Below are 24,704 nucleotides of genomic sequence, written 5' to 3'. Positions count from 1 at the left end.
AGGTTAATGTGTGAGCTAATTTTGTGCACTCTATATGACCAAAGTTTTGTAAACAACTGACCATTGAATCATATGTGCTTGCTGAATGTCCTATTCTAGATTTACCACTTTTATCGTTTACTGATGTTCACTCTTCTGGGCTTTCCAGCAGATGTTGGAGTGTGGCTGTGAGAATTTGTGTACATTAACCTACAAGGACATTGTTAGAATCAGGTGTTGATGTTGTAAAAGGAGGCTGGAGATCATCCTAAAGGTCATTGGGGATGAGGAGGTCAGGGATTTTTCTCGACCTATTCTACTCCAACCGTCACACCATTCCTTCATTTATATTTGATGGTACTTAGCAGATGCGCTGATCCGGATTGGCTTACAATTAAATCTAATTTATACACTGAGCAAGTGAGGGATAAGGGCCATGCTCAGGGGCCCAGCAGTGGCAGCTTGGAGGAGCTGGGATTTGAACTTAAAACCTTCACATCAGTAAGGTTTCCTTGATGGATCCTACTTTGTACATAGGAGCATCATGTAGTTGGAGCAGTGTTTTGGGCTCTTAATTCATTTGAAGGAAATTGTTAAAGATGAAGTATTTTAGATGATTGTGTAAATATTGTGTAAACAGTTTAACAAAGGAGCACAGGATTTATTTTATTAAGTCAAACATTTTGTCAGTGGGTTTTTCATAGGTAAAGGAGCAGATTCAAAGGTGTCATGGATGTGTTTTCTCTCTCCCTGTCACACCTCTACTCTCTTTCTCTCTCTGTGAAGTTAAAGATGCTCCTGGAGAACCAGTGACCAGCGATGCTGTTTCTTTCCTTATTTTGCATTCTTCACGATTCCACATCTTCTTCTTTTAGCTGTTCCAGTCAACGGATCATCCATCTCTATAACACCCTGTCCTCTAAATCTGCCTCTTCCATACCAATTCAAAAACTTTAAAAAAAACTAGAATGAATGGACATTCGGTGCCACCCAGATGAGGATGGGTTCCCTTTTGAGTCTGGTTCCTCTCAGGGTTTCTTCCTGATAAAGTCTCAGGGAGCTTTTCCTTGCCACTGTCACAAATGGCTCATTTAATAGAGATACACTTATGGGTCTTTACATATAAATACATATGTATCTTTGTAAATAAAAACGTCTAATCAATAATCACTCAATTGTATTCAAGGTTTGCGACGAAAACAATCAAGTCATCTGTCGCCCTCTGCTGGTGAAATCAAAAATCGACATCAACTACCGCGGAGGCGGAGTAAAGTGAAGTAAACGAAACTTCCCGTGTGTTGCTATTTATTTTCTCTCTGATTATTTTCGTATCCGTATCATTTCCGGTTGTAGTCAGGTTGAATGAATGTGTTTTCGAAGTGTTAGGGCAGGTAATGTAAATGCCTGTCTGTATTAATGGTACTATGATTATTTATTTGTTTGTTTGTTTATTTCTATTGTAATAAATGTGCGACAATTAAAATACGTCGAGTTATGAAGGGACTTGAAATAGAAAAAAAATTTACGCGTTTAAGAAAACTAAAACTGAATCATATAATTCAAACGTGTTAAAGCGTAGCTAAAATCTGAGCTGCAATCCGTTTCAGACGGGAAAAAAACATTATAACATATTATGATATATTATATATTATATTAATCATTATTTAGAAACGCACTTTTTAAATTTCTTAGCGGAATATGATTTCCGGTTTAAATTCCAAGCGGGCGAAATCTAAAGCTACCCAAAAGGGTCTTTAGGTTGCAAAATGTGGAGAAGGAACGCAATATGTCACAACACCGGTACTCATTTCCAACCAGTCCAGTCATGGCAGCGCACTTTTACCTGGAATTCGCCCTTTGCGTTGAGAAGTAGATATTAACCCCTAAAATCTCCACTTAAATTAGAGGTGTCTGGTAATAATAATCTGTTTTTACGTGGTTTTAAATGTTATTATATATTTTTTTTAATATATATATTTATCTTGTTGCATGCAAGTGTCGAAAGTGCTGATCAGGTGACAGTGGCCGCTGAAAGAGTGGTGTGAAATAACTTTTATTTATTTGGCATTTGTATTTTATTTGATTTTTATTAAATCAAACTACGAATTATGGCCGAGTTGATTTGATCTCTATTGCCTGCATTTGTGCCATTTTACTTTTTTATTTCCTGCATCCTGAATTCCTTCTCCATACATACAGACAACTGCAGTGAAATGAAAGGAAAAATAGTTTCTGATTAATAACATTATTGGTCTTTACTAGTTTTCCTCACACACTTGAGTTGTTCCATTGGTGCAACACAAAACTAGTCTTAAATCCCATGTTGAGATGTTTATCTCCAGATGAAAATGTCATTAGAAGTGATTTTTCTCATCATGTGAATCTGCTGCTGATGTTGAGTTTTGGTTTATTATTTAGATGCCTTGTCCTTGCTGATGGGGGTGAGCCGGTTTGACCTGCTCTACCGAAGGCTCCTCCTCACTAAACTCTTCATCCGAGGATGGGGAAAGCCAGAGGACCTGAAAAGGTGAGTTTAGAGAATCCGTGTCAGGATGTTTCAGTATAAAGTAGAGCATTAAACACCTCAAAGAAGCAGTGTTACCAGTGCAATGCGTAGAACAAAATATCCATTTCCTAAAAATCCCTTTCTAGGTACATTAAACGTGGAACTTGAGTGAAGTCCGTGTTGTCACTTATGTTATAGCAGCTACAAACAGTCGTTCAGTAGTTTATATTACTGTGAAACCTGTCAGAAAATTACTGAACACTTTCTGCTGTTTTGATTGATTCTGATCAATAAATGAAGTCTTCAGAATGATCTGAGATGGAGCACGTTTGAAAGTATTAATGGATAAATCGCTTTTGTTTGTTCTTTTGTTCAAGTAGAAAAGCTTTACATGTTGGTGTTTAAATCCCCAGTAAACCGCTCCTGATTTTTTGCCTCATTCAGTTCTGCTTTGAGTTACATTTTGAATCATTTTTCGTCCCTAGGATATTTGAGTTTAGGAAAATCATCGGAGATCGGGAAAAGTGTAAGAACCTTGTGCCACGGGATTATCCAGTTTTTATTGACAAGGTATTTCTATTAAAGGTTTCATTTTCCAATCTTAATAACACAATTTAACAATCTATTGCAGGGTCAATCTGCGATAAAGTGTACTTATAAAATAAAAATCTACAAGTGACAATAGACATCAAACATGTCTCAAGAGCTGGACAACAGTGTGTGTGTGTTTTTGTAATGTTTATGAAACTCTTCTTGACCGATGCTCGTTTCAGGTTGAGGAACACTCGGACTGCAGAATCCACAGCGGCCACTTCATTTCCCCTCTCGAACACTTTGTCCCAGGCATTCTGCCCGCCGAGTCGGTGAAAGCCAGGTAGCAAGAACAATCACACCGTGATCCCAAACACAGACGTCCATTAGTCAGTAGATGTGAAGATTTCCATAAACTTATTTCCTTATAGCTTTCAGTTTATAGTTCCCAGAAAATGGAAGAAGCACAGACCTGTGTGTATTCATCTGGCTGGAACTGGAGATCACGTATGTACACGTTTTTAATGCAGCGATTTAACGTGACATTTAATCAGTGAACACGGAGGCAATACGCAAAGGAAATACTAATTAATAATTATTATTATAATATGCAGCATCATCAATCAATAAAATGCAGTATGAAAACAATGTACATAAAAATAAATACAATCTGGTGATAAATAAGCAGAAAAGAAAAGAAAACATTCAGCTTAATAAATTAGAACACAAAGATTTTTGAAAGAAGGTTAAAAAAAAATAACAAAAACTTAAAAAAAAAAAAAAAAAATTCAAAACAGAATAATTAAGAATTGACCAAAAAAAAAAAATCAAAAAAAGTTTTTGAAACAAACAAACAAAATTAAATGAAATGTAATATTATAAAAAATTCAACAGAAAAGTTTATACAATCGATTTTGATTCGCGTTTGTGTGTTTGCAGTTTTTCTGGAGGAGACGGACCCTCATGGCCAGACCCATGATCAAAGAGGCAGGAATGGCGTCCCTGCTGCTGGAAAACCCGTATTATATCCTTTATATATAATTCAGTGCGTGTTGGTGAAGATCTGAATCATGTTTCCTTTTCCTTGACTCTGGTTGCGCACATGGATACAGAAAACCTAAAGACCAGACGTGAGTATCGAGACATTTCTCAGCCTGTTCGTCTCAGCAAGACAGCAATATACACTATATGGACAAAAGTTTGTGGACACCTTAGCATAAGATTAGCATGTGCTTTTTTGAACACCACATTCGCAGTTAAAATAACGTCCACTCTTCTGGGAAGATGTTCCACTAGATTTTGGAGTATGATTATGGAGATGTGTGAGATTTCATTCAACCACAAGGTTGTTATTAAAGTCTGGTGGGTGAGGTGAGGAGGCCTGGGGTGCAGTCAGTGTTCACATTCAGCCCAAAGGTGTTCAGTAGGTTGTACCCATGTGAAGCAGATCTTCATGGACACAGGACATAGTCATGCTGGGTCTCCTAGTTCCTTTATTTGGACCATAGAGTACACATAGTGTAGGTTCTTCAGAGTTTTGTGATTGAGATACTGACACTGCCATTGCTAATTATGAGTATGATTATCATGAGCTCTCTGTGTGTGTGTGGGTGAAGGCGCTCCAGTCTGAAGAACGTATCGGACCTGTTTGTGATGGGCGGAGCTCTCATCCTGGAGTCAGCCGCTCTCCTGCACTGGTTGGAGAGGGAGGGCTTCTGGCCGCTGGGAATGACCGGCATCTCCATGGGAGGTCATGTGAGTACACGCCAACGACAAAACTACTGTGAGGAAACAAGCGATTGATCGAATGAAAATCATCAGAAGGCGACGATCTTCGAAAAACACAGCTGTGTGGATCCTCTGAGACGCCCAAGCTAATTCAAGGGCTTCAAGTATCGTCAAAAGTGTAGTAAATAAAAATATCGCTGAAAACTGTAACTCTTATTCGTTTTTATTGTCTAAATGATATTTGTATAAATATTTTAGTTGATCAAGATCACATTGCACTTACTCACTTTGTCTTCTTTGTTGGTGTGTTTCACACAGATGGCATCTTTAGCCATAACCAATTGGCCGAAGCCGATTCCTCTGATCCCGTGTCTTTCTTGGACTACTGCTTCGAACGTTTTCACCACCGTAAGATTTCAATCACGCTTCTTCACTCGGTCGAAGATCAACATCAAGGATTTAGCTGTTTGATGAGCTGTTTTTAGAGCTTTTTTAATAGTCAGTGCGTGCAGTGTAAGCGAATCGTACCTCGCTCTGACTTTCCCCCTCCGCAGGGAGTGTTGAGTAGAGCCGTGAACTGGAGGGAGCTGGAGAAACAGTACGCCACACACACCGTCTACGAGGACGAGATCATCCACATGCTGGAGTACTGCGGGGTAAGAGAGCGACCAGGTTAGATCGCAGACTCGCTCGCTCTCTTCCTGATCATAACATCCATTTTCCGGTCCTCACATCCAGACAGATTCGTTCCGGATGGGCCAGGATTTTGTGCGGGACGCTCCGGGAAGCTTCGATAAACTCTCCAACGTATCCCTGAGGCCGGAGCTGCTACTGCAGCAGAGGGACGGGCTGGAGCACATCGTGTCTTCCTCCATCGGCGGTAATCGGAATCACGTCGACGCACTTCACAGCAAGAGCGTGAGCCAGAGCGCAGGTCAACGTCGCTCGCTGCAGCGCGAGTCGCTCTGCTTTATGAAGGGCGTGATGGACGAGTGCACACACATCGCCAACTTCTCAGGTGAGACGAGGAAGCATAGGAGGAGAAGAGAGTTCCTATTTTCTTTAATTATTTTTTTATGTTAAACACTAACACTGTATCTGGCCTGTTTGTCTGTGTGGCATTTTTACTCAGTGTGTCCTTCCCTGTCAGTTTTATTACCGTCTTACTAACATTCTACCTCTTTATCTGTCTGACTGCCCCTTTAGCCATCTGTTTATCTGCCATCTGACATGATTTCAGACTCTCAGTCTGCTGCATTACCTCCCTGCATACCCTTGTGTCTGACCCTATAGCCCCTTCTGCCCCTGATATTCCATCTGCTCATTTACTTCTCGAATATTAGAGTCTTATTGACATTCTGCTCTTTACTTCTTCTGGCCTTCTGTATGTCCCTTAATTTTATTCTGCTCTTAATTCTGCCCCTATACCCCTATTTACCTTTTTTTCTTCTACCTACCAACACAATCATATCTGACCACCTTTTCCTTCTAGCAGCACTTGACTCCTCTGGTCTGATCTTATCTCCACACATCTATATTTTCTCATCTATTGCTCTTATACTGCATCAATTTGCCAATAATTAATTCCAATGTTATGGAACGTCTCTGAGGCAAATCAAATCCCTCAACAGCCTCAATTTCTATCTCTGTTACCTTCAACCCTTTTTGTTGCTACTTTACTACCCACTTCTGCTCCTCTGCCCCCCTTTGTACCACACATCTTTATCCACCCCTCTACGCCTTTCTGAATCCCTATGGTTCATTAGCGCAGTCTGACTATTTACGTCTTTTTGACCACTTGACACGAATCCCCCTGAATCCTTCATTCAGTGCTCATATCTGAGCGTATCTCACTCCTTCTGGGACTTTTTTGAGCTTTTACTTGTCCATCTGATGTTCTTTCTGAGCTGCTGTTTGCCCCTCTACCCCTCTATGTGATGGTCTTTCTTCCATGTGTCCCCCCCCACAGTACCAGTGGATCCCAGTCTGATCATCGTCGTCCAGGCTAAAGAGGACGCCTACGTGCCTCGCTCGGGCGTGCGCAGCCTGAATGAGGTCTGGCCTGGCTGTGAGGTTCGCTACCTCAACGGGGGGCACGTTACTGCTTATCTGTTTAAACAGGCAGTGTTCAGGTGGGCATGAATAAGCGCGCACACACACACACTTCACAATAGTCTACAAGTTTTTTTATTATTTTTTTTTATTCCTCTTATACCACAGCAATGTGCCATTAATTACAGTTTGTAATATTTTAGTAAACAGGATTTAGTTTTTAGCCCTTCATGGTTACTTTAATGCAATGGATTATGTCTCTGAGGCAAGTCTGTTGTTGATAGCAAGACAAAGTCAATATTCTAATGTTTTTTTTTCTGCTCTGACTCAAATCTGCAGACGGACCATTTACGATGCCTTCGAGCGATTTGTTCAGAAGTATTCCCGATGATTCTTATGATAGCAACGGATCAGAACCTAAACCTCGCTCGCCACATCATGGTGCTACTGAAGACCCATTAAATACTTACATATCATGACAGAATAATGTTTCTATAAATTTTGATGACAAACCACCTCATCTTTTTTTTTTTTTTAAACCTCCTCAGCCTTTTCTTTAAACCCCAGATGCATTATTTATTAATTACAAATCACTGCCAATCATATTGGAGCATCAAATTATAAATCATGTTTTATGATTTGGAATGAAAGTATTAGCTGCTGCAACGGTAATATTATTACTAATTATTTTTTAACCCCTTGAACGATTTGTTTCCTACGTGTAATAATTACTTTTTCATACCTAAATTTTTGGATCTTAACTCTAAAATAAAAAAGCACATTTTGAGGACTGACATTGCTCTTTATCTTAAAAAAAAAAAAAAAAAAAAAATTGGATCCTCACTTACCATAACTTGTGGCTATTGATATCACACTATGAGAATTTCCTATTTAAAAAAGGTACAAGTAAAACCATCCAAATAACACTTGGTTATTGAGAGCAGTGAGAATAAATATGTACATATACATTTTTTATGGTGAAAAATTTACGGTTTAAAAAAATCACCAGATGTTTTAAAACAAGATAAAAAAGGCAATTAAAAGAATAAGTAATAAGAGTGCACATGGTCGCTCAGTATTACCCGTATGAGACTTTGCCCACAGTAAACATGGCGGCCCGCAGCGCCCGTTTTTCAGCCTGCTGAAGCCATTTCGCCCTCACTGTGCGTGTGACCTATGACCCCGCGCAAGCGTGCCATCACGCCAGCCCAGGTCGCCATATTGACTGTTGTCTTTTGCCTAGAGAAGAAGAGAAGCGAAGCGAGCGCGTCTGCGGCGCCTAGACGAGATAAAAACGCGTTATTATTATTTTCTTATTGGCAGAAAAAAAAGAAATCAAAACCGAACCCATTTTTGCGTCGAGGTTCATCAAAAATCCGCGCGGCTCTGTGTGGAGACGGATAGTTTATCGAGATGGCAAGGAAGAAGAGCAAGCAGGCCGGAGTTGGGAATAAAGAACAGAGTTTGCCGAAGAGCCCCGGCGGTGGAGGAGTTGGAGGTGGAGGAGATGCTGGAGCTGCAGCAGCAGCCGCCAGGAGCTCTCAGGTAGCGCTAGCACACCCGGCTAATCAGGCTCCAATATGGACCGCATACCAAACGGATTGTCGTAGTGTACGAAGTAGGGCACATCATGCATTACTACGTCTTCTATCCTAGTGCACCTATGTAGGGTTTCCGGCGCGATTTGTAACGCCCCCCAAGCTTGCCTCCATCGCGTTTGTTTTTTTTTCTTCTGTAAATCTTTTATTTGTACACGGTTTCCTACACGTTTCTGATATACGCGCTTGGACGCATTTGTATTTGTATTTTTCGCTTGATTTTATTTTCTGTTTTTTTTTATTTGCACGAGCAGAGCGACCTTATATTCGGGCGGAGCACCCTGCCTTCTAGCAACCTGCGTGCAATAGATGCATGCATGTATTTGCTTGTTAAAATATAACGCTTTCGATCTAACATTACACCAAATTCTCTTGTATTTGTTTAGGCGACTCGTTTATTCAGACGGTTTCACGTTCAAGCCGTTGCAAGGTTCAAAGCGGTATTTTCTTCACCTCACACCCGCATTCGGGACATCCCCGCCTTTCGCGGGCATACGCCAAAGCGAGCTTGCTGATTGGTGGTTTGGAATGTCAGTCTACCGGATTGACACTAACTAGCCAATCATGATGTCGGAGCTTGGCCAATCAGCGCGGGGCAGGCGGAAATTAGTTGGAATACGGGTAGGGGGGAGGAATAAGGTCTATCTGGAGCAAATCTGCTCCTCGTCGCTGGTGTGAAGTCAGCTTGTGTTTTTGGTTCAAATGGTCTTTTGGGTTTGTTGCGACAAGATTTGAGCAGGTGTGTGTAATTTAGTGCCGAGAAAAAAAACGTATCTTGTGCATTCCTTCTGTACTTTCAGTTTCGCTCTGTTACAATGTGACAGCCGCTTCACACATGAGCAGGTCAGGAGGAGAAAAAACCCCTGGAGTTCTCTTCAGGACCAGTTTCAGGAGAAAGTCTACTCTGAAATATATTTAAAAAAAAACTCTTTATATTCGATTAGATGTGCTGTATTAGGGAATGCAGACCATTTCTTGTTCGGTCCTCTGAGTTACTGCTCCTCTCAGTAGTTAGGGATTGTGTTCCTCTGACGTCACTGGGGGACCCCTGTCATTGCTGGTAATGTTATTCTGGAGGTCATGACGTGAATCTGGTACCGAGCAGCAATCGACTGCGTAATGCGTGTACGCTGGTGTTCATGTCGGCAGGTCGGTTTCCGCAAGAAAACCGAAGCTGTGAGAGAACTGGACAGGAGACGCACTAAAGCGCTGCCGCATCACTCGTCTTGTGTGTAGAGACGAGTCTCTTATTGCATTGTTGTCTGCAGGATAATCAGGCAAAAGGGGGACAAGTTGTGGTCTGATTTATTGGACTATGGTGTGTGTTTGGGGGAGGCTGGGGGTTCTACATGTCAAAGTTTCAATGTGATTTGATTGAAAGGTAGATAACAAACAGGTTTTAGAAGAAAACACTACTAACCTCCACAGGTGGGCGTGTCTACACAAGACGACCCACTTGTGTTACAACACTTCTGTCACGTTCTGTAAGTCCTTCAAGGACATGTCACGCTTTGACCTTTGTAGAAATAAGTCTTGAGTCAGTGTGCTGCTGGTGCTGGTGGTGGATCACTATGTATATAGTTTATACACTACATACAGGAACACGCTTCTCATAGTGAGGGGGGAAAAAGGCATCAAAATCAGTGTATATATATTATATAATTATGTACGCACACACATATGTCATATTGCATAGCTCTGGTTTACATGTCTAATCTACCGACCGATCTTCTTTCTGCCTTGCAGTCGGTGCACACATGCTGCTTGCTGTGCCATCGGGAGTTTAAGGACTGGGGCTCGGGTCTGGCCAACGGACTCCCGAGCCACGGGTCCAAGTTGGCTGACGCTGTCCCGGCGCTCTCGCAGGCCCTGCTGAGGGAGGCTCCCGGGCGCAAGCTGGCGGACGCCGTGCCGTCTCTGTCGCAGTCGCTGCTGGGCGAGGTGCCGCTGTGGATCTGCCAGAGCTGCCGCAAAAGCGTGGAGGAGGAGGAGAGGAGGGCGGTGCAGGAGCAGAGCGCATCGGTGAGTACGGATGGGTACAACACGGGACGCCAGAGTTTTACACGTGCAGTTATAATAGTGACCGCGGCCTTAATCCTTCATCAAAGCACCGATCGTGGAAACGATCCAATTCACGTCTCTCCTGTTAACATTATATATGTACAGGGTTTAGAGACCGGTCTGTTGTTTCGACTTTGTCTGGATGAGCAGATGTGACCTTTGATATGAACTTGAACAGGGTTTATAACTATCTACAAAATGTACACATGATGCGCTGATTGATGCTTGATTTTTTTTTCCGATGTGATGTGATTTCCCCGAAGTGACACGCTGAAATCATTATAAGATCGCGGTATCGCATCGTAGGGGAAACCCAGTATGATGGCTAGACTAGTTCTTATCACCACAATAATTAACTTTATTTTCGCCGAGTTTCACAGCATGGAGTTTTGATTTCTGGAAAAGATTTACATATATTTATTTTATTTTATAACTACGGCTCTGATAGAAGTTCACAGCTTGATTGTAATGCTCTCGGTCAAAAATGTTATCGTTTCTATAGCAACAACTAGAAAGTAATCAAATGATGTTTGCAGATTATTTAATATATATAATATATCTATTGCGTGTTTGTGTGTGTGGGGGTGTAGTAGTAGTAGTATGGGGGGGTGGAGGTGTAGTATTATATAGTATAGTATTCTTGTGTAAGACTGTTTTTTATTGTGTTCATATTTTTATCATTTGTCCAAAAAAACAAAAAAAGAAAAATCAAACCTTGAAAATATGTTAATTGCTGTTTTATTTGATTTTTATTCCCCCAAAATTGCATTGGGTTGCTTACAGTTTGTAGCTGTCAAAAATATAATTATTAAAAGTGTGATTAATTTACTTTTGATAATTACCTTTAATAATCGTTATGTGAAAATTATTTATTTATTTATTTATTTATCAATATAACATGACTTTCCAATAGTGCTGCACTAAATATTAAAGGTATCAAACACCACAGTGTATAAATACAAAATTTGCTAAATAATATTTTGAACATCTAATTCCAAGGTCAGGTTCTGATGTAGGTGAGGTGAGGAGGCCTGGGGTGCAGTCAGTGTTTCCATTCCTCCGAAAGGTGTTCTATAGATCAGGTATTGCAGGAGATCTTCCTCTCCTTCCATCGTAAAGCAGATCTTCATGGATGCTGGAACTGGTTTGGATCTCCCAGTTCGAGTGAAGGGAAAATGTCATGCTTCTGCATCTAAAGACGACATGTAGTTCTTCCACAAGTTGTACATATGCCTGGAAAAGTCAGGTGTCCCAATACTTGTGTCTCTAGTCAGGATTTATTGTGGGTCATTGTGTGTGTGTGTGTGTGTGTGTGTGTGTGTGTGTGTGTGTGTGTGGTGTAGATTTTGCTCACACACACTAAACAAAAGCCAAATAATTTACCGTTAAATATAAAAGGTGTTTATGAAGCGAGGTATTTAAGCGTCTTGTGATTTATTGCTGTGTGTCTGAGACTGAAACACATCTATAAACTGTTGCTGGAGGTGATGTTGCTGTAGGTGATGCTTCAGTCTAACATGAAAACCAGCCGTGTTATTTAACACCCAAATTATAATGTTTAGTGCTTCCGTTATCTCCATCTTCATCCTGCTGCTTCAAATAGACAGAAATCGCACTCATCAGACAGACCACGGTGTAACGTTACTGCTCGTGTTGGTAAAATGCACCTGGGTTTGGGATCCATATTTTTGGATTTGCAAGAGATTTATCAACAAAAATGGATAAAGTGGAATAAATAATAAAAGAATAATCATCATTTGTTACAGCAATTTTCAACCATTTTAAATGCATTCCGGTGTTAAAAAAAAAAAAGAAAGAAAAAATAATAGAGGAAAAATAATTGACGTATAATTTCCGCTGTATCTTAGTGACTGATGCTATTAAGAAATAAATAAATAATTTTCATTAAACACTCGTGAAAAAATGCAACAAATGAATTTGATATATATATATATATATATATATATATATATATATATATATATATATATATATATATATATATATATATATATATATATATATTTTTTTTTTAAATAATTATATATATAGTGTAATATGTAATATGTTTTATAAAATAATGGTGCAGCAAAAATAACTCAACGACCATAAATATTATGCAATAAATAATCTGCTAATAAAATTTAAATATTGTGGAAAACAATGCAGAAATAAATTCTATAGAAACTGTGGCTTTTATAATAGTGTTATTGTGGAGACCTTTTTTTTTTTTTGTCTCAGTTTTTTGTATTATTATTATTATTATTATTAATGATTTTATTTATTTATTTATTTTAAATCTCGCCCACTTGGACTGATAAACATTTTATCTGCTTCCTTTTATTTATTATTTTTATTCAGTGCCAGATGAAGCCTGATGGATTTGTTCTGATGTGTTTCAGATCTCGTATCAAAAATGAAATCTGCTTCACTATATTTTGTATGTTTTTTTTTTTTTTTTTTGTTTTTGCTTTTTTTTTGGATATTTGATACACGGAATATGAAGAAGGTTATTACAAGACGCAAGACGTAACTATTCAGAGATGTATAAAGGTTAGGAGATCTTGGGGTTTTTTGGGGGCGTGGGGTCGGGGGTAGTTTTGTATAGATATGATTTCCAAAATTGTATTTCTAAAAAAAGATATATTATTTTACAAGTTGTTTTTATATTTAAATACTATATAATATATATCAATAAAAAATGTTCTGTAATTAAATGATTTTACTCGTACTTATTTTAGGAAATTTGTATATATTTTTGTTTCATCCGCGTAAAACGTTTGCGCCCAGACGTTTGCGCTGCAGTTACAACAGCGATGCCATTAAAACCCTCACCCTGAATATTTGTATGCCTCGTCACCGAAAGGACAATCTGTGTATTTTAAAACGTGAACAAATTTGTAAATTTCTTAAAGTTTGTATGAATTGCTCCTTCACAGATTCTCACTATAAGCACAAAACTAAATACAGAACTCACCTTCACTGGTACATGACTTGCTTTGTTGAGCATAAAGTTGCTGTATATTGTGTTTCTCTGAGTTTTGTGCACCATTAGAGGAAAATGGTGCAAAAAAGGAAAACAATCACAACCACAGTCCTATCAGTGTTTTCAGTCTTGTAAAAGGGCTTGATAACGGATGCGGCTCTCGCTAGGTGATCTTATCCAAACAATGGCTTCCTGAATGCGCACTGATTATTTACACACCACAGCCGCTCCGTGGAAAAGGCTAAACGTCCGCCTACCATTTCCAGTTTTTATGTGTACACTGTTCCGCTGTGCCGGCCTTTGATTTATTACGCCTTAATGCTGCTTGTTAACGTTTGCCGTCATTGTGTGTACCTGGAGGTGGCTGGCAATTTATTGTGTGTGTGTGTTTTGCAGGCACCGCTGTCCCACTCGTCCTCGTGTAAGTCGCAGAACTGTGGGAACGGTTACCCGGAGCAAAACTCCGTAGACTGGGATCCCAGCTCCTTCCTGTCGGCCCGGAAACTCTCGGGCCTTTGGAACTCCACGCACACGAACACAGGAGCTCACTGCACCCACGGCACTGCTACTCACTCTCAACAAGGTCTCACCACCTTCTGGATCTTTCTGTCTGTCTGTCTGTCTGTCTGTAGCGAGAGGATATCTTACCAACATCTGATCTACTTTAGTCACATTTACTTCACATCATACTCCTTCTAATGTTCTTTGTTGTCCTTGGAGTGCTTTGTGAGTCCAGCACACAGAATTACTGAATTCTCTTATCTGAATTGTGTGGAGAAAAAATATATTTTCCTTCAGTAAGTTTACAAACTTTGTTTTAACAGAACCATGCAAATAGGTTAAAGTATGGCACCCTTTAATACGCTCTTATAGGGACAAAATGGTGTGTTAACAGAAACGTCTTCACACCATCTCTCTTTGTGATTAACTCCTTCATTTAAAATGGGAAAGAACTCGTTCCTCTGCACTTTAGAGGCGCCACTTCTCTCAGACCCGATCTAAGAAGTTCATCAGACTATCTTGTGACCAGTCAGATTCGGACTGTTGGCGGCGCTGTGCTGTACTTGGTTATAAACGGGTCTAACAAGTTATTTTTAGGTTTTTCTTTACATAATAATTCATGACTGCTATACTACTGAGGTCCTTTCTGGTCTATTTTTACTCAAGCGTTTTTTGTTTATTTTACTGAAAGGAATACTCGGACGATGAGACACCCCACCCCACTTTGACCTCTTTTCGAAATTTATTCTAGTTCAAATGTCTACGCATAGTGAAGTTGCATTTAGACTCCCATTATCATCACTCACTGAACTTTCATTTGTGATTGTAGCAGGTGGAACGGCAGGACAAACCTGTCACGATAAACGATCGTCCCTTGAGGCATCGGGAACTAAAGTGTGTCCTTACAGTCACCCAGCATCTCCCAGTGCCACATCCACCGCTACGCCACTCTCTACCTCCGCTGAGCTTTGCAAGACCTCGGCCAAGCACTTCAAAACCATGTGTAGGAGACCAACTCCTCCAGGTATGCACACACACACACACACAATGACTTAATGTAATTAAAATTAATTTTCTATAAACTTCAATTGTCACGTTTGCTCCTTTCCCCCCCACTCAGGTGAAGCCTTTCACCCAAATGAGCAGCACCAGTCGTCAGCGGATCTGTCCGTTCCACCCAACAGCCCGACGGGTCTCTGTTCTTCCCAGAATTCATCGCTGCTGCCCCCCTCGGCCAAACCCACATCCAATCAGCATGCTCCGTTCACTCCGCTAGCACCAAACCTCGGCACCAAGCACTCGGGCGGGCAGGATAAACCCAGCAGCTGCAAAAACGCCAAACTGAGCTCCTCCATGATGAGCTGCAATCACCCATGTAACGGCCACAACACCAATGGCGCCGGCGTAGCCTCCACTACCGCAGCTCATCTAACAGCCAGCTCGTGCAGGTACGCCCACGCTGGGGACCTGGTGAGATTTCGTGAGATATGTGAGATTTCTCTCTGTGGTATAAACCAGTCAGTGAAACTCTTTGACCTCGTGTGATTTTATTTTATGTAGCAGTGGTGAAAGATTATATTTTGACCACATCTTTTTACAGTAGGTTTTCATTCTTCAATTTTTTTTTTTTTGTTTGATTTTGTGACGATCGCTTTATCATCTGTCTCGTGTTTAGGGACCAGGCATGTAAAGGGCACAAGCTGGTAAACGGTTCGTCGTTGTGCCAGCAAGCAGCGTGTGACGGGGATGAACTTGAGGACGAGGACAGTGGCTCAGAACGCAGCTCCTGTGCCTCCTCTTCCACGAACCAGCGTGACGGCAAATACTGCGACTGCTGCTACTGCGAGTTCTTCGGACATAACGCGGTAACAAAGCAGCACACAAAGCACAATTAAGTACAGACACAGACCAGGGTTAGATGACAAATTCCTTGTACATGCAACACATGATACTTGGCAATAAAGATGATTCTGATTCTGGTAATGTACTTAAATCACCTAAATCATCACCTACATTGAGACATTTTTTGTCCAGCCCCCTGCAGCTCCCACAAGCCGGAACTATGCAGAGATCCGAGAGAAACTCCGCACGAGGCTGACACGGCGTAAAGAGGAGCTGCCTCAGAGGCAGGACCTGGACCCGGCTGTAACGAGCGCCATAGATCACCGGGACGTCGACGAGCTCCTCCACTTCATCAACTCCACAGAGCCCAAAAGGGTCAACAGCGCCAAGGCTGCCAAACGAGCTCGCCACAAACAGAAGAAGAAGGTACAGCAGACCTTTAAAACGACATTTGCTATTAATGCACACACACACACACACACACACACACACACACAGTTTTATTCTAGAATATTAATCTCTTCGACATACCTGTGCCCTGTGCAGGAGAAGGAGCGTGCCCAACAAGTATGCAGCGAGCAGCATTTATCTTCTTCTCCTCAGCCTGAGGCGATGGAGGAAGCAGAGGAGGAGGAGGAGCGAGCTCCGGACGGCGAGGCCGGGCGGCTACTCGAGTGGCCGCAGCTGGAACTGGAGCGCGTCAACAGCTTCCTAACATCTCGTCTCGAGGAGATCAAGAACACCATCAAAGACTCCATTCGCGCCTCGTTCAGCATGTACGACCTCAACCTCGACGTCAGCGATTTTCCCAAAAAAGCCGCTTCGCTCGAGGGCCAGCGCCTGCTGCCTCACATCAACGGGTCTGCCACCGAGCCGCAGCAGATCGACCTGGACCTCGCGCCACTCTCGTTCAAAAACTTTAAAAAGAGCGTCAAAATTCTCCAAGGCCTGACCAGCGAGAATAACAGCAGCCCCCCTCCCACCACCAACACCACCCCCAGCCCTACCCCCACTCCCACTCCCACTCCCACTCCTACCCCTACAAACACCACCGCTGATAACACCGCTCCCGCACCTAACGTCGTACCCACCAAATGCAAAGACGAGACCAAGAACGCCACGGGCAATGCCACGAAAACGAAGAAGGGCAAGAAAAACCAGCGGCAGCAGCAGGAGCAGGCGTCCCAGGAGCAGCAGGCTAACTCCAAACCAGGGAAGGGGACATCTGGAAATCAGGAGAAAAGCAATGAAGTGGAGAAAGGAGCCAGAGGAGGTTGTAGAGGAGCGCAGCAGCACGGAGAGAGTCAGAAAACGCCGAGCAAAAAGACCGAAGAGAGCAAGCAAGCCTCGAAGCACAATGGTAACGCGGCCTCGAACGGGAACCATCATTCGGTTTCCAACACGCAGAGGGGGAAGAACGACGGCGAGACGCGAATTCACAAATCGGAGCACGAAGCAGACGGGAAAAGCAACTTGAACAATGTAGTCCTCTCTCAAAACTCGCAGCAGCATCAACAGTCCAAAGGCAAGAACAAGAAGAACAAGAGCAAGACGGAAAAGTCCAGTAGCTCTATTGGTAAGCTCATTTTTTATTTGTTTTCTTTACAGGTTTTCTGGTTTCTCTTTAGGACTTTTGATCAGGCTGCAGTGTTGAACATGATTACCTGATTATTTTTTTTAACTTGCCTACATGCTGATTCAGACCAAGGGAGCAGATGTGTAACATTTTCAGAACATCAATAACTTGTATATTCACAACAAATGCGAGTCTTCTGTTTTTAATATTTTTGGTTTTAGATTTTCGTTGCTTTCAGATATATGTGCTTAGTACGTGTTTATTATTTCTTGGTGGTTTGTTTTGTGAATCTGTCTGATTCTTGTTTAGTTCAATCCGGTATCCCTTCAGAACTCTCGGTTTACTCACTAGCCAAAGAACTCTCTATTGTTGTGTCTGCTTTTGGCAGAGTCCAAACCTCAAATTCATATTATTTATTTATTTGTGGCTGCCTAATAGACGACGTGTTCCTCCCTAAAGATCTGGATCCGACGGAGATGGATGAGATTGATCGCGAGGTTGAATACTTCAAAAGGTAAAACATCTTAATCCATTCGGGAACAAGCAAAACTTTATTTAAAAAAATTAAATTAAATAAAAAGGTAGACCGATTAATCAGGTTATAGTATGATAGTTGATGGCTGGAAATATGGAACCTGTTCTTCCTCTTCTTTCGGCTTCTCCCATTAGGGGTCGCCACAGCGGATGAACCGTTTCCATATACCCCATATCCCTCCTCTGCACAAGTCCAAACCATCTCAATCTCACCTCGCTCACCTTGTCTCCAAAATGTCCTACCTAAAAATATGGAATCGATTAACTAAAATCCAAAACGGTAGTTTATCCGGCTTCAGCTTCGCTGTTATTACAAGAGCGGCCTCTAGAGGCGAATCGCTGCCACCACGTGCTGTTGAGATGGTGAGCTGCAAGGAGAGAATGTCTTATTTATTAATTACATAATTATATTTATTAATTCATATGTTCAATTTTTTCCTGTAGCACATTTTATTTATTCAGTACTTTTTATTTTTGTAATAACATTTAGTACTATTTTACATGGAATCTTATTTTATTGGGTGTTTTTTTTTTTTATCCACTATTTCTTTTAAAAACTAGCTGTATTTTAATCGGATATCGGCAAGTACGATCTAACCTAGCTACCGGTATCGGTCAAACCTGTCCGAGCTCTAGTTTGTACTATTGATTGGTGCGCTCCTGAGGCCGTTTGTTTTCTCGACCTATTAATGTTCCTGTCATTGTGTCTGTCTCCAGGTTTTGTCTCGATTCAGCTAAACAGACACGACAGAAGGTGGCTGTGAACTGGTCCAACTTCAGTCTGAAAAAGATGCCGTCGAACGCAGCGCAGTAACGCAACACACACACGAACACACACACACACACACACCTGGATGATGGTAACAGGAGAACCCCCACACCCCCCTTTCTCTTGGCCACATGATTGATCTCTCCTTGGCTGGAGGTCATTGTCCTTCTCTCGATACGCCACGGGACCTCGTCACGCAGTCTGTAATCGTCCACCGGAGAGTTTTTACTGTATCTCTTAGTAGAGCGGAATCACTCGCAGAAAACAAACTCATTGCTTCATTTTGTAGTGTGTAAATAATGATTTTACAATAAAAAAAGGTTTTAAATACCAAACCATGGCACACCTTTCGGCCCGCTGACCCACGATGTCTATTTGTTTGTTCCTTTTTTTTTTTTCCTCTCTCTCCTCCAAAAGGTACTTTTTATTCACTGATAAATACCGCAGATACTGACAACGTTACAGAAAACGACATTGCGAGGACGGAACTAGAACTGGAGTGTCGTTAATAATGGACAGTAGGACTTGTCTGTATCTCAACGTCTCAGTGGGACATTTTAATACGGTATAACGGTTTCCCAGTAATACGTTGTTTTGTTCACTGGTAAATTTTAACAGGATCTTTTTTTAAATTACAGATGAACTCCGATACATTATATGGACAAAAGTTTGCACCTGAGCATTATTAAGACGTGTGCTTTTTAAACATCCTAGTCTCCATCAGAATAACCTTCACTAGATTTTGTGTGAGATTTTATTCAGCCAGGGCATCAGCTGGTGTGGTGAGGAGGCCTGGGGTGCAGTCAGCGTTCACGTTTATCACCAAGGTGTCCAGAAGAGCTCTATAACAATATATCTGTAAAGTAGATCTTCATGGAGCAGATCTTCATGACATTGTCCTGCTGGAACAGGTTTGGGTCTCCTGGTTTAAGTGAAAGGAAAATGTCATGCCTCTGCACCCAACAGTTTGGGGAAGAACCACATATTTCTGAGAAAGACAGGTGTCCCAGTACTGTTGTTTATATAGTGGAGGTCTGTTGAATCAGAAATCAGTGATGGACGCCAATTATTTTAGTCTATTTCAGGATGTTATAGGGAACATTGTTGGTTTTTCTTTTGTCTCGGAGGGGTCCACGTCCAAATTTGTCCACGCAAGGGAAAAAATTTACTGCCACGATATCCTATACACTATTAACCATGAATGAAAAATCATTTTTGCAGGTTGTTTTATATCCAAATACGGGACGTTATTTAGATCAAAGTTGATCAAAACGAGGGTTTCTGCTTGTCATGAAGTCACGCTATGAGATATTCATCATTTACCAGTTTTACTCTGTGATTTAGTTCCTCTGAGACGTGTGAGAAACACAAGCCCGGTCCATCATGTGCTTAAAAAGTTTACAGTGTGGGACCATGTGAGACCTTTTAACCCTTTATAATGAAGATCATTTCCAAAGTGGACAAAAAAAACAAAAAAAAACACTAATACACACAGAGCCGGTGTATCTAATACCCATGTCTGGTGTGAAATCTTCAAAGACAAGGGAGACGCTCGGGACATCCCCTGCATGCCGCTCCAGAAACTGACAGTCGAGTTCTGGACGAACAGTGACCGTTAGAAACGTTCTCCGATTTCAGTCTCGTCTTTGTGCTCCTGAGAATCCTCCTCTGTAGATGTTCAGGCCGTTTGGCTGCGTCCCGGTCTCCCAGCTTTCCTCTCTGTAGTCGCTGCTTGTTGTAGTTTGGTTTAGACCGAGTTCAGATGGAAAAAAAAACGAAAGGAAAAATTTTTTGTCACATTTGGTATCGAGGACCTGTTATTAAACACACACCCCTCCCCACCCCCCCTTTTTTGTTTTTTTGCTCTTCAGCGCCATGGTACAGCGCTCATGACGTTATGCCTGATTATCGCATTGCATGTGTTTTTGTCACCACCTCCACACCGTCTGAGTAAATAAACCTAAAATAAACGATGCTGTTGCGACCTGGGAATAATATCGACGACCCACCACCTCTTTCTTCACTTCGCTCGGAAAAGCTCGAGAGGAACAACAACGATGGTTTATGAAATCTGTTCTGAGCTGTTTGTCCTCGTCTACATCTCTGACACTATCCAGGTTCTAATGATCTAGGAGACATTATTTTCAACATTTGGAATGTAGATTTATACTCTACCATTAAAGGCCAAGTGTATGTTGGCTTTTTGTTTTTGTTTTTTTAATTATTCACTTTTGATACTGTGAATATCTTTCATTCTGAAAGATTAAAACATTACAGTTTTTGAAAAAAACAAAAAAGATACAAGTGTCATGTTTGTGATTTATTATTTTAATTTTTTTTTTTACCAAAAAAAAAAAACATACGCAAGGGATTCTTACGTTGAAATTATGTCACCAGTCAGATAATGAAGAACAGGCTGTCGACTCCAGAATTATTGGCACCCTTTCAAATAACAAAAATGTCAGGAAATTATTTTTAAAAACCCTTTTTGGTTTTTCTCTAGTACACTTATAGCACAATTTCCACCTATCTATTTTAAATTTTGTTTACCTATTTATCTGCCTTTTTTAATATTGATGCCCAGATGTATTATAGATTTGCAATTTCTACAACAGTAAGAAAAATGCATCCACAAGTTAGAAAATGGAAGCGGAAAACTCCCAAATGTCCGAACTGCACAAAATTGCCTTGTGGGCTTTTAGAACCAGTCTGTTTGGAAAGGTAGCATGAAAGAGCAACACTGGCCCTGGGAGTATGTGAAAAGAGGTGACTGTATAAATTGAAATGCAAAAAGAACATGACAAAAAAAACTCCATAGAGACAGAAATGGTGGGAAATCAAAAGCGTTTCTTCAACCATTAGTGGATGAGCCTCAGTGATCCTAAGTGACCCTTTTTTTCCCCAGATCCACCCGATTCAGCTTTTTTTAACATCTGAATGGAGTTCTTTTAGTTTGGAGACACACTTTGCAGCTGAGGATGATTCCACCTGAACAGCCTAAAGATCCTTGGGGTTAATAAGCAACTAAAGAACTTTGAGGATGAATTTGGAATGTAATTAATATCAGCAGTAGACTACAATGGGAGCTTCGGATCGTTTAAGCATCCATCACTGTAAACTACACTACAACAATGATGGAACTGTAATGAATTGATACTTGGTGCCACCCAGATGAGGATGGGTTTCTATTTGAGTCTGGTTCCCTTAAAGTTTCTTCAGGAAGTCTCAGGGAATTTTTTTCCTTTGCTGTTTTTCCCACTGGCTCACTCTTTGGGGATGAACTTATAGGCAATAAACTCATACATTTATATTTTATAACTTGTTCAGCTGCTTAGGGACAATGTCTATTGTTAAAAGTGTTCTATAAATAAAACTAAGACTGAATGTAGGTTTTCAGCTGAACATTAGTAGTCGAGTGCTTATAATTTATACACCAGTTTATTATTATTATTATTTTTTTTTTCATTTATTATATATAACGTATTTATCGTCAGGAAGGGTGCCAATACTTTTTGAGTCTAAATGCATAACCAGGACGGTTCATATAGCCTCAAATAACCTCTAGTTTCCTAAATTACTACTAATGTAGGATGTTTTTATTAACTATGTTCCCCTTTGGTGTTTTTTTTATAATCCCTGTGGGTCGTTGTGGTCTCTTTATCGTCACCTTCGCATAAAAATTTTTTTTTTTAGATTGGACCGCCTGGCTTGCCGTAGGAACGTAACGCATGCGTATTTCATGTTCACCGCCTGTATTGTAACGAACCAGGAATTTGCGATTGGTTAGTTTTTTAAGGAGAGGCGTGGCTGCTTTCTGGTATCCAATCGGCGCGCTGCTTGTACGGCGTACTGGCCAATCCGCGCACTGGATGAGTAGTGGGTCAAAAAACGGGCAGGAAAAAAACAACTTGGTCTGTAAACAGCTTCTTGCAAACTAGCCGAACAATCCCGGGTTCGCAAGAAATATTTTCTCAGGCAGGCAAATAAAATTAAAAAAAGGCAAAAATATATAAAAATGGAGACAGAAGCCAACACGAGAAAGGTGAGTGAGTTTGTCGGTGTATTGATTTTAATCATGTTTAAAACGGAGCTTTAGCAGTTAGCTAAGTGTGTGCGCTCGCGCTGAATGTTTCGTCAGTGATTAGCCATTCTAGAGCTGTTTAATATCATGAATAAATGTATATTCTAAATAAGGACCTAAAAAATGTGGCTATAAAATGTTTTATTGATGTGTACCAGAGCTGGAAATGGTCTAAGTTTATATTTATGTATATTTCAGGATATGCTACAGTTAATTGGGTAAATTTTACTGCTGTGACCTCATAGCACCTACTGCTTTTTTATGTGTAAATAAATGATTTATGAACGAAAACGAAAGACGTTTATATCTAGTATAACATTTTGTATATTTATAAGCGCGTGGTTATAAAATGGTATAGCTTGTATGGTTATTCTTCTTTCGCACATGCGCACTTGTATAGCACACTGTCGCGTTGAGTCTTTCATGAATGACTCGTTCATTTTAAAGAGTCGTCTCAAAGAGTGATTCGTTCATTTTATGAGCAAAGCATCGTTCGTTCTTTTATCACGTGACACCCATATACTATATAAAGGTGACTAAACGAATAAAAGAACGAAATAAACTAAAAAAAAAAAAAGATTCATTCATTTTGATAAACGAGATACAAAGAAGTCCAATCTTACAATCACTATTACGGAGTCTGGAGTCACGTGATTTGACAATTTCAATCCCTCATCAGATTCACCACATTCTCCAGATGTTTGTGTGGACTGTTTACAAAAAGTTTACATTTATGTGTTGAATATAAATAGTTAATTGATATAAATTGGTTATAGAAGGACGTGACTCTCCTACTGAGCAGCTATATTCAGTTTAACGTACTTGTATATTAAAATTGAGGACATACGTTTACACACAGAATCTGCAAAATGTTCCCTGTAAAATCCCTCTCTACATCTCTGACACTATCCAGGTTCTAATGATCTAGGAGACATTATTTTCAACATTTGGAATGTAGATTTATACTCTACCATTAAAGGCCAAGTGTATGTTGGCTTTTTGTTTTTTTAATTATTCACTTTTGATACTGTGAATATCTTTCATTCTGAAAGATTAAAACATTACAGTTTTTGAAAAAAACAAAAAAGATACAAGTGTCATGTTTGTGATTTATTATTTTCATTTTTTTTTTTTTACCAAAAAAAAAAAACATACGCAAGGGATTCTTACGTTGAAATTATGTCACCAGTCAGATAATGAAGAACAGGCTGTCGACTCCAGAATTATTGGCACCCTTTCAAATAACAAAAATGTCAGGAAATTTTTTTTAAAAACACTTTTTGTTTTTTCTCTAGTCCACTTATAGCACAATTTCCACCTATCTATTTTAAATTTTGTTCACCTATTTATCTGCCTTTTTTAATATTGATGCCCAGATGTATTATAGATTTGCAATTTCTACAACAGTAAGAAAAATGTATCCACAAGTTAGAAAATGGAAGCGGAAAACTCCCAAATGTCCGAACTGCACAAAATTGCCTTGTGGGCTTTTAGAACCAGTCTGTTTGGAAAGGTAGCATGAAAGAGCAACACTGGCCCTGGGAGTATGTGAAAAGAGGTGACTGTATAAATTGAAATGCAAAAAGAACATGACAAAAAAAACTCCATAGAGACAGAAATGGTGGGAAATCAAAAGCGTTTCTTCAACCATTAGTGGATGAGCCTCAGTGATCCTAAGTGACCCTTTTTTTCCCCAGATCCACCCGATTCAGCTTTTTTTAACATCTGGATGGAGTTCTTTTAGTTTGGAGACACACTTTGCAGCTGAGGATGATTCCACCTGAACAGCCTAAAGATCCTTGGGGTTAATAAGCAACTAAAGAACTTTGAGGATGAATTTGGAATGTAATTAATATCAGCAGTAGACTACAATGGGAGCTTCGGATCGTTTAAGCATCCATCACTGTAAACTACACTACAATAATGATGGAACTGTAATGAATTCTCCAGATGTTTGTGT

At 40.5% G+C, this 24,704-nt stretch overlaps 3 protein-coding genes and 1 long non-coding RNA gene across 4 annotated transcripts in view; 3 read left to right on the top strand and 1 right to left on the bottom strand.

Annotated features, from left to right (window-relative positions):
• Positions 1-1,351: 1,351 nt before the first annotated feature.
• Positions 1,352-7,590, top strand: abhd18 (abhydrolase domain containing 18). Its single transcript, XM_046865811.1, has 13 exons — positions 1,352-1,370; positions 2,398-2,506; positions 2,971-3,055; positions 3,259-3,359; positions 3,448-3,523; positions 3,956-4,040; positions 4,119-4,146; positions 4,633-4,771; positions 5,063-5,152; positions 5,299-5,400; positions 5,483-5,762; positions 6,714-6,876; positions 7,136-7,590. The coding sequence occupies exons 2-13, from the start codon at positions 2,415-2,417 to the stop codon at positions 7,185-7,187; spliced, it is 1,293 nt and encodes a 430-aa protein (XP_046721767.1). The 5' UTR covers positions 1,352-1,370; positions 2,398-2,414; the 3' UTR covers positions 7,188-7,590.
• LOC124396644 lies at positions 4,688-5,408 on the bottom strand. The gene is made up of 3 exons (XR_006927816.1): positions 5,273-5,408; positions 5,028-5,172; positions 4,688-4,797 (listed from the first exon to the last, which is right to left on the bottom strand). It is a non-coding gene; the product is annotated as an uncharacterized LOC124396644 (long non-coding RNA).
• Positions 7,591-7,850: 260 nt separating the features above from the next.
• Positions 7,851-18,998, top strand: fam193b (family with sequence similarity 193 member B). The gene is made up of 10 exons (XM_046865805.1): positions 7,851-8,341; positions 10,141-10,416; positions 13,838-14,024; positions 14,772-14,966; positions 15,063-15,390; positions 15,618-15,807; positions 15,977-16,210; positions 16,331-17,360; positions 17,799-17,874; positions 18,612-18,998. Exons 1-10 carry the CDS (start codon positions 8,210-8,212, stop codon positions 18,706-18,708), a joined length of 2,745 nt encoding a protein of 914 aa, XP_046721761.1. The 5' UTR covers positions 7,851-8,209; the 3' UTR covers positions 18,709-18,998.
• Positions 18,999-22,469: 3,471 nt separating this feature from the next.
• LOC124396639 (probable ATP-dependent RNA helicase DDX41) overlaps positions 22,470-24,704 on the top strand; it is a 9,198-nt gene continuing 6,963 nt past the window's right edge. The window contains exon 1 of the mRNA XM_046865807.1: positions 22,470-22,705. Within this exon, the coding sequence (XP_046721763.1) occupies positions 22,679-22,705 (27 nt within the window). The 5' untranslated portion in view covers positions 22,470-22,678. The remainder of the gene's footprint in view (positions 22,706-24,704) is intronic.

Source organism: Silurus meridionalis, chromosome 14 (assembly GCF_014805685.1).
Source record: "Silurus meridionalis isolate SWU-2019-XX chromosome 14, ASM1480568v1, whole genome shotgun sequence".
NCBI classification, from domain to species: domain Eukaryota; kingdom Metazoa; phylum Chordata; class Actinopteri; order Siluriformes; family Siluridae; genus Silurus; species Silurus meridionalis.
This window is presented reverse-complemented; position numbering and strand designations above follow the sequence as displayed.